Source organism: Chionomys nivalis, chromosome 11, assembly GCF_950005125.1.
Source record: "Chionomys nivalis chromosome 11, mChiNiv1.1, whole genome shotgun sequence".
Lineage (NCBI taxonomy): Eukaryota > Metazoa > Chordata > Mammalia > Rodentia > Cricetidae > Chionomys > Chionomys nivalis.
In genome coordinates, this window is record NC_080096.1 from 18,583,284 (window position 1) to 18,592,690 (window position 9,407).

General features: G+C 49.8%; 1 protein-coding gene across 1 annotated transcript; it reads left to right on the forward strand.

Moving 5' to 3' along the window:
* The first annotated feature begins 884 nt into the window (after nucleotides 1–884).
* Nucleotides 885–4,234, forward strand: Hmgn2 (high mobility group nucleosomal binding domain 2). Its single transcript, XM_057785537.1, has 6 exons — nucleotides 885–1,158; nucleotides 1,949–1,993; nucleotides 2,184–2,213; nucleotides 2,500–2,550; nucleotides 2,924–3,019; nucleotides 3,382–4,234. The coding sequence occupies exons 1-6, from the start codon at nucleotides 1,144–1,146 to the stop codon at nucleotides 3,415–3,417; spliced, it is 273 nt and encodes a 90-aa protein (XP_057641520.1). The 5' UTR covers nucleotides 885–1,143; the 3' UTR covers nucleotides 3,418–4,234.
* Nucleotides 4,235–9,407: the final 5,173 nt, after the last annotated feature.

Sequence of the window (9,407 nt, forward strand, 5' to 3'; positions counted from 1 at the left end):
GGGCCCCTTGGCCATCACACCTGTTCGTCTACTTGTTTCCTAATCTTCCGGCGCTTTCCTTCAACGGCTTCTTCCTCACGCAAGCGAGAACAAGCCGGCTTGATCGTGTGTTGGGGGGGGGGGGGATTTCGCCAGCTGTGGCATCTGCATAGCCCAGGTTTGGTGGCCTCTGTCGAGTGGGGGCAGCTGGACTAGCTGTATCCGAGACCCAGAGGGCTTAGGGGGAGGGGGTGCTCGCAGACTGTGTTGGCGGCTTTTCTCCATTCTGTGATGGGTTCAGGGGACCGGACGTGCAGGGGCTTAAGGAAGCCACCCGGCCGATATTGGGGGGCTGTGTAGCATTTGGGGAGGCCGTTGAGCAGTAGGTGCTGAAAGGACAGCTCCTACCTGCCCGGCCGTACCCGAAAGGCACCCCTGTGTGCAAAGTCTCCACTTGGAGCCCACGCCCCCACCTCCAGTGGACGGCTTCCCAGGTGAGGCGCACGGAGGGATTTCCCGAGGTAGCAGTTCGGAAGGATGCACGTCCGACCGCGCCAAGCCAGCCCCCTCGCTCTCACCCCACTAGAGCCGGTGGCCCCTGGAGCGGCCGCCTCCCGTCGTCGCCTATGGAGCCGGGCGGCGCGGCCAGGCCTCGCCATCCCCTCTTGTAGGGCCCCCAGCGGGAGCCGGAAGGAAAGCGGCCGAGATGTGCCCAGTGTCGCACGGCTTGGAGAAGTGGGTAGCAGGGTTGCATAAGGTGGAAGGAACTTGGGAGTTTGCAAAAGCCTGCTCGGGCGGGAGGAACCCCGAGCCCGCCGCCTCGCGCGCCCCTCATTTACTGCCTCGGGCGCGCGCCTCCCCCACCGCGCCCCCTCCCCCAAGGCGCGCGGCCGTCTAGCTCACCCTCCCCCGACACCCCCTCCTCACTCCAGAGGAGGTGAGTTTAAACCCCGCCCACGTGACCCCAGCTGGGCCAATGAGCGGCGGCGGGAGGTGAAATCCGGTTCTAACCGGTCCGAGGCTCCCAGCGCTATAAAAACTTTATAAACCCCCCGGAGCCCGAGCAGTGTGAAGAAGCAGCGAGAACGACCCCCGGACGGACCCGAGCCGCGCACCGCTGCAGCCCCGCGTTCAGCGCCGACGTTTCCCCCCCCCGCCGCCGCCATGCCCAAAAGAAAGGTACGTGGCGCGAGCGCGTGGGCGCCCGGGCGCAGCCACTGCCGCCGCTCGCCTCGAGCGCGGAACTCGGCGGGGAGAGCGGGCGCGACGCGGGGTTCCAGCCTGAGTCCGGCCGCGGGCGAAGCCTGCGCGCGCGCTGTCCGCGGGCGCCAGAAGCCATATTGGAGGAGCGGCGGCGGCGGCGACGGGAGGAGCCATGTTGGCCGCTGTTTATCCCGCTCCCCTCGACCTCCTGCACCCCCTCCCCCACCTGCCGCCCCCTCCTCGCCTGCGGGCGGGCGGGCGAGCGGGCGATTCAAACCCGAAAGGGCGGGAAGGCGGCGCTCGGCTGGGCGGGCGGGGGAGCGCTCTGCCGCCAAAAAACTGACGCTGCGAGGGGCGGGGCCGCGGCGTGGCTCCGCCCCCGGCCGCCCACGTCCCCGGCGCAGGGGCCGCGCGCCGCCGCCCACGAGTTCCCCGAGCTCCCGCCCTCGACGGCTGCCATGGCAACGGCGCTGGGCTCCGCCTCCGGAGGGGTTTGTTTGCACAATCTGCAGCTGTTGCGCCTGCCTGGCTGGTGGCGCCCGGCGACTCGCCGGCCCTGCTCCAGCTTCTCCCGCGCTTCCCGGAGGCCGACCTGCGGGGTCTGCCGGGCGGGCCTAGACCTTCGTTCGGGCTCCATCCCCCACTAAAACTACTTTTAAGAGATGCTGAGTCGATACGTTTTAGAAACGTGGTGTCGCTTTCTTTTAAGGTCGCGATGGCTGAGGTTTACCCCCAGGTTACAAATTTTTGTCTTCTGTCTTTATAGGCTGAAGGGGATACTAAAGGAGATAAAGCCAAGGTGAAGGACGAGGTGAGTCTTACCCACACAGGGCTTGTTGCACAAGGCCTTGGGTAGTAAACACCACGGGCTGCTTTGCTGTTGTTTGACCTCAGCCCCAGGTCTGGAGTTACCCTAGAGTTTCTTTCTTCACTTTCTTTAATGTGGAAAAACTGGTGCAGAAGTTGTGTTTATTTTTCTGACTTTGTTTTCTTTTTAATAGCCACAGAGAAGATCGGCAAGGTTGTCCGCTGTAAGTGTGTATACTTGACCCTGAGGTTGGGAAACATTTTGGGGATCCCTTTGGTTTCACTGAATTATAGTTGTGGTTGGTTTTGAGTAAATTACCTTGTGGTGTGGCACATCTGGAGTTTATTGTTGTCCTAAGTTGTGATTGTTATGACCAAATTGGGAGATCACTTTCAGATCGTAAAAGAAAGGCAACCCCACTGATAGTTTTCTGGATGTGGTTTGGCAGGTTGTTTCTTTTGGTCCTTCATACTAACAGTTTCCTCTTCCCCTTTGCCTACCAAAACAAGAAACCTGCTCCTCCAAAGCCAGAGCCCAAACCTAAAAAGGCCCCTGCAAAGGTAAGCAGGACTGCGGCGCTAATACCAGATGGGTGATTTTCCCAGAAAGAACTGTCCTTCCCCACCGTAACCTAATTGACCATAATGGGCGTCCACCAGTGGATGTTGTCACTTTGGCCTTATTCCTGGTGTTTGTTTTGTTAGTGTCTGTGGTACGAATTACAGAAAACTACCCTTGACTGGGAAAGGAGTGTTTTTAGTAAACTTAGATTTCTGTAACTTAATTTATGTTCGTCAGTAAAAAGTAGCTGAAATTATACTTCAGCCTAGTGGAGTGGGGTATATCTTCAGTAGGCAAGCCTGTAGAACTTGGTAGGTTACATCCTGGTATACAGAATGAAAAACTGTAATATCTGTCCTTCCTTGGCGTTAGAAGGGAGAGAAGGTACCCAAGGGGAAGAAGGGGAAGGCCGATGCTGGTAAGGATGCCAATAATCCTGCAGAGAATGGAGACGCCAAAACAGACCAGGTACAGTGAGTCTTTCATCCCGCAGTTGTTTATCACCCTTATATCTGGATCACTGTGTGGAGTGTGATTTTTCCTCCTGTTTGAAATCCTCAGTTCAAAAGTGTTATCATCTAAAAGGCACTTGCTGTGTCGACTTAATCCTGTCATGAAATTAAAGGTCTTGGGTCCTCTGATCCTATCTATCCCAATCAGTCAGTAGGCGGGGTGATTTAGTAAAGTGGGCTGTTCTTGAAGTGCAGTCTTGGTGTCCCCAAGTGGACCCAAACCTGGATTTTATCATGGGAACGATAGCGTGTATATAGACTAGAGTAAGCAAAGGTAGTGTTTAGTTTATGTATTGACTTTACTTGTTCTTCTTTTAGGCACAAAAAGCTGAAGGTGCTGGAGACGCCAAGTGAAATGTGTGCGTTTTTGATAACTGTGTACTTCTGGTGACTGTACAGTTTGAAATACTATTTTTTATCAAGTTTTATAAAAATGCAGAATTTTGTTTTGCTTTCTTTTTTTTTAAAGCTATGTTGTTAGCACACAGAACGCTTCATTGTTTTGGGTGGGGAGGAACATGTGTCCCTAGCAGTGTCTCCCAAGCTGGATGGATGATGGTTCATGATGGAAAACATCTTTCCCTGATAATTTTGAAAGACTCCTCTTGGCTCCCAGGAGAGACGTCCTGGGGACATGTTGACATATGTGGCCACCATGGCACAACATGCCTTGTGTGGGAAAACTCAGTTCATTTTTATATCCTCCTCCCCCTGTACCATCAACATAGACTTAACTCCCTTAAGACCGGAGACCTGTTGGAACCTGATCCCCAAAATTGGTTTTGCCAGTCTGTTGGGCAATCTGGACTTTGCAGTGATATTGAGTGTCCTCAAAAGTGCAGCGGTTCCTTTTATAGAAGATTATGGATCTGCAGATTGACAATTCTGCCATTTTCATTTCATTTCCTGAAAGTCAGGGTCGGCTTGTGAAAAGTTGTGAAACAACATCCTCAATGTGAAATGTCAGCCCTCACTCTAAACTCCTCCCCCTTTTCAGAGCATCCAATGAAGACTCACCGGGTTTTATAGTGACTTTCTGATTTTGGTAGTCGATACAAGAAGGGAGTTTGGAAGTTCTTGTATACTGTTACTGATTGTCTGCCCATGTTCTGCCTGGAAAACCATGATTGTTTATGGAAAGTGTCTTTAATAAAGCTGGATACAGTTTGGCTTGGAAATGCTGCCTCTGTCTTTTCCTCCACATTGGGGAACCTGGCTGTCAGTTCTCTTGGTTTGACTGGATGGTCTTAGATCCAGTCAGTCTCGCAAACACACAGTGGGAAGTGGTAGCGGGTATGTATGCGTCCCAGAATAGACCCGATCGTTAGTGGGTACAGGGAAATGGTTCTTGAAGGGTGTGGCAATCCTTAAAGTATGCAGAGCTGGGCATCCCTCTGATGAGCATTGACCCTCTGCTGTCTCTTTGGGCAGTACTGTGTTTGACAGTGAGTCAGGTGGTCTGCCACTGTGCTAACCTGCAACAATGTTAACAGACTGGCTAATCAGAAGGTGTGAAGACACAGATCTGTGGTGGTAACGCCTTTAATTGGGAAGTAGGCAGGAGTTCAAGGCCAGTCTGGTCTACAAGAGCTAATTCCAGGGCAGCCAGGACTATGACACAGAAGCCCTGTCTGGATAAAACAAAAAAATGTGTGATTTGTGGCTGTAATTTGAACTTGTTGCACAGAGTTCCGTGTGGCTCAAATTGGAGGGAAATTAATTGGGAGACAACAGAAACTGCCTCATTCCCTTCTGTCAAAGGTTGAGATGACACTTCAGGGTGGGTGTTTTGAGGCAACTGGTACCAGGTGTGTTGAACTCCTTTCTGGGTGAAGAAACCGTAGTTAAATCTGACAACACTGAGCAATGAAGTGAATCTCAGACCTCTGTCTGAAGGCCACTTGTTTTCTTCTGGTAAAACAGTTCTAGGGGTTCTGTGACCAGTCTGGAGTTGAAGCAAATCTTGAAGCTGTAGTTGGGTTACCAGTGTTCCCGTTGTGCACTTTGCTTACCTGGAGATGGCATGTAGCTCTACCATGTGCTGTGCTAGTCTTTGGGTCAGTTATAAAGAGACATTACCTCATGTGTCATAGCTGGGTGCAAGTATTTTTCTGTTCTGGACTTGTGTTGCCAAATAATTTGGGTATGTATGCTGAGATTCACCTTTGATTTTTTGCTTTTCTTTTTTTGAGACGTTTTCTCTGTAGCTTTGGTGCTTGTTCTGGAGCTAGCTCTTGTAGACTAGGCTGGCCTTGAACTCACAGATCCACCTGTCCTCGTCTCCCAAGGGCTGGGATTAAAGGCGTGTGCCACCACCACCTGGCCACCTTTGATTTTTATTCCTATAGATTGGTCTATTTGACAACCTGTTCTGTCTGCCCTGTGTGAATTAAAGCCTGAATGTAGCCATGTGCTACCTGGCTATATTTTATACTTGGGCCTGAGTACTTGTTTAGTCAAGATCAGGAGTTCAGGGTCATCCTAAGCTGCATGAGTTCAAGACCATACTTGGCCACATGAAAACCATTTCAACAGCAAGAGGTGGGCCCCTAGAGGACTGGAGATACTTTTTGGTTTTTCAAGACAGGGTTTCTCTGTGGTTTTGGAGCCTTCCTGGAACTAGCTCTTGTAGACCAGGCTGGCCTCGAACTCACAGAGATCCGCCTGCCTCTGCCTCCCAAGTGCTGGGATTAAAGGCGTGTGCCACCACCGCCCGGCCAGGACTGGAGATACTGCTTGGTGGTTAAGAGTGCTTAGTGAGTCCCACAGGGTGCAGGTTTGGTGGCCAGCACACACATGACATGCTAACACTTGGCACTTTTAACTCCAGTTCAGGGAATCCAATATCCTCTCCTGGTCTCCATGGACACCAGGCACACACATAACCTTCTAATACCTGGCACTTTTAATAAAAGTAGACCCTTCCCAACTCAAAGCCTGCCATAACTATGTAACTAATCTCAGCTCTCTCTTTTTAAAATTTACCTTTTTTAAATTTCTTCCCTTTTTTTACTTTTTTTCATATACATTGGTTTGCTTGTAAGGGGGTGTTGGATCCCTTGGAACTGGAGTTAGAGACAGATGTGAACTGCCATGTGGTTGCTGGGAATTGAACCCAGGTCCTCTGGAAGAGCAGTCAGTGCTCTTAACCACTGATAGCCTCTCCAGCCCCCATAGCTGTTTTTTTGTTTGTTTGCTTTTGTTTGTTTTTTTTACATGCATTAGCATTTGCCATGAATTTCAGGCCCACTAGAACTGGAGTAACAGTTATGAGCTGCCATGTGGATGCTGGGGATTGAACCTGGGTCCTCTGGAAAAACAAGTCAGTGCTCTTAACTACTAGCCATCTCTCTGCCCCACCCTACTCCCATCTCAGCTCTTAGGTTGTTTTTTGGGTTTTTGTTTTGTTTGAGACAGTTTCTCTGTGTAGCCCTGGGTGTCTTGGAACAGAACTCTGTAGACCAGGCTGGCCTCGAACTCTGCCTCCTGAAGGCTGGGCTTAAAGGTGTGCACCCCTGCCACCTGGCCCAGTCTCAGTTCTTAAAAAGGAAGGATGTATACCCAATTTTTCCATAGACCTCATATTGTCCAGCTGGCCTGAGTCTTCTGTTGATATAACATACTCAGCCATGCCCAGAGGCAGGATTTTAGGGTTCCTTCCTCAAAAAACCCTTTCCAGGAAACTTCTTGCCAGCCTGGGTTCCTTAAGAACAAGTGGTTCACCCACTCCAGCTGAATCTCAAAAGAGTGGTGGAACCACACACTGCTGAAACGCAGTCACTAGAACTGAAGCAGTGGTTCTCAACCTATGGGTTGCAACCCCTTTCAAGGGGGAATGACTATACGGGAGTTGCCTAAACCAATCAGAAAACATATCCATTATGATTCATAACAGCAAAATTATGTGTAGTTGGAGGCTGCTTGTTCATTTCCTGGCCACCCAGACTCCCGAAATAATCACACAGAAACCACATTATTCGCAATACTTTTTGATCAATAGCTTAAGCATATTTCTGGCTAATTCATATCCTAAACTAACCCATCTCCATTAATTTGTGTATTGCCATGTGGCTGTGGCTTACGGGGCAACGTTCCATCTGGTGTCTGCCTCCAATCTCCTGACTCTGCCTCCTTTCTCCCAGGATTCAGTTTAGTTTTCCCCACCTAAGTTCTGCCCTATCAACAGGCCAAGGCAGTTTCTTTATTCACCAATGATACTCCCAGCCTACAGAGGGGAATCCCACATCAGTTACGAAGTAGCAATGAAATAACTTTATGGTTGGGGTTACCACATCATGAATTGTAGTAAAGAAAGGGGGAGAATTAAGAAGGGGGAGAACCCCAGGAATAGAGGATCATGAGATGGAAGAGCTGTTGAAGTATGACTTCATTCACTGTGTTCTGTGACCTCTAGACCTGGCCTCATCTGATTTGTTGGACCATGGGGCACTGCTGAGTGAAACCTTTCCCCTTCTTGAGAGATAAATATAAAATTGACAGTCATTGCCAAGGAGTGGTGACACATGCCTTTAATCCCAGCGCTCAGAAGGCAAAGGCAGGTGAATCTCAGAGTTTGAGGCCAGCCTGGCTTTTACAGAGCAAGTTCCAGGACTCAGAGGAACTGTGTCTTGAAAAACAAAACAAAACAAAGTTTACAGCCTTAAATCATGAGGTTCCATGTGTGGTCTGTGTGGCTGGGTGGTGATCACTACTGCTTTATTCCAGAGTGCTCCCTTCATCCCCTCCATCCCCTCGCTGGCAGTTGATACCCCACTTGTAACTCCCTGAACCCGGCAATCGCTAATCATCTATAGTTTTGCCTGTTCTCAACATTTCTTTCAATATAATAAGATTCTGTGCTCTTTTGAAATGTCGCATTGCTTCCAAGATCCATTCATCCTTTTTTGTTTGTTTTGGGTTGTTCCCCGCCCACCCCCCAGACAAGGTTTCTCTGGAACTTTGGAACCTGTCCTGGAACTCCCTAGGTAGACCAAGCTGGCCTCAAACTCTGCCTGCCTCTGTCTCCCCAGTGCTGGGATTAAAGGCGTATGCCATCACCACCGGCAAGATCCATTCATTTTACAGAATCACTCCAGCACTCTTCCTGACAGGATGCCACATTTTATCCACGCGTTAGTTAATGGATACTTGGGTTTCCACTTTGGGCTATTTTAAGAGTTGTGTCAGCACTGTGTGGACATGTTAGCAATTCATTCAGGCATAATCCTAGGAATGAAGTTTCTGTACTGCGTGGTGACTCAATTTTCTGAAGATTTGCCAGGTTCCTAAAGGAACTGCACCATTTGATGTTTGCACTAGTGACCTCTAAAGGGTCCAGTCTTTACATTCTCTCTCTCTCTCCTTTGGTTTTTTGAGACAGGGTTTCTCTGTAGCTTTGGAGCCTGCCCTAGAACTAGCTCTTGTAGACCAGGCTGGCCTCGAACTCACAGAGATCCGCCTGCCTCTGTCCCCCAAATGTTGGGATTAAAGGTGTGCGCCACCACCAGTTGCCTAGCTCCAGTATGGTCCTGAACTCTGGAGTCATCCTGCCTCTACTTTCAGAGAGCTTTGAGTACAGGTTTTTTGCACTCGTGCAGCTGATTTGTTATGAGATGAGGTTTGCCTGTGTAGCCAGGCTGCTACCAAGCTCCTGGTCCTTCTGCCTTAGCCTTCCTGGAACTGGGTCTCAGCAGTCAGCTATTGTGCCCATGAGAGTGTCGTTGGAAGAGCAAACTTTTTTTTTTTGTTTTTGTTTTTGTTTTTCGAGACAGAGTTTCTCTGTGGTTTTGGAGCCTGGCCTGGAACTAGCTCTTGTATTCCAGGCTGGGCTTGAACTCACAGAGATCCACCTGTCTCTGCCTCCCAAATGCTGAGATTAAAGGCATGCGCCACCACTGCCCGGCTAATTCAGATCTTTTGAGGCCAGGAGGCACACTTCTAGTCTGGGCCACACCTTCTGCTGGAAGCCTATGTAGCAGACATGGAAGAGGGAAACTCTCTCTTTGCTTGACCCCTGCCCTCACTAGCAAATCCATTCATTCATTGGCATATACTGAAAATCAGTGAGGCATCTAACCTTGTGAACCAAACAATTACTGAATTCTTGGACCTTCCATTACAGACACAGGCAGCCATTGTTGGATTAGTAGATCATAGCCTATAAATCATTGTGACAAATCCCCTGTCTTAGTTTCTATCACTGTGAAGAGACATTATGACCATGGCTACTCTTATAAAGGAAAACATTTAATTGGATGGCTTACAGTTTCAGAGGCTTAGTCCATTATCATCATGGCTGGATATGGTGGTACACAGGCAGACACAGTGCTGGAGGAGCTGAGAGT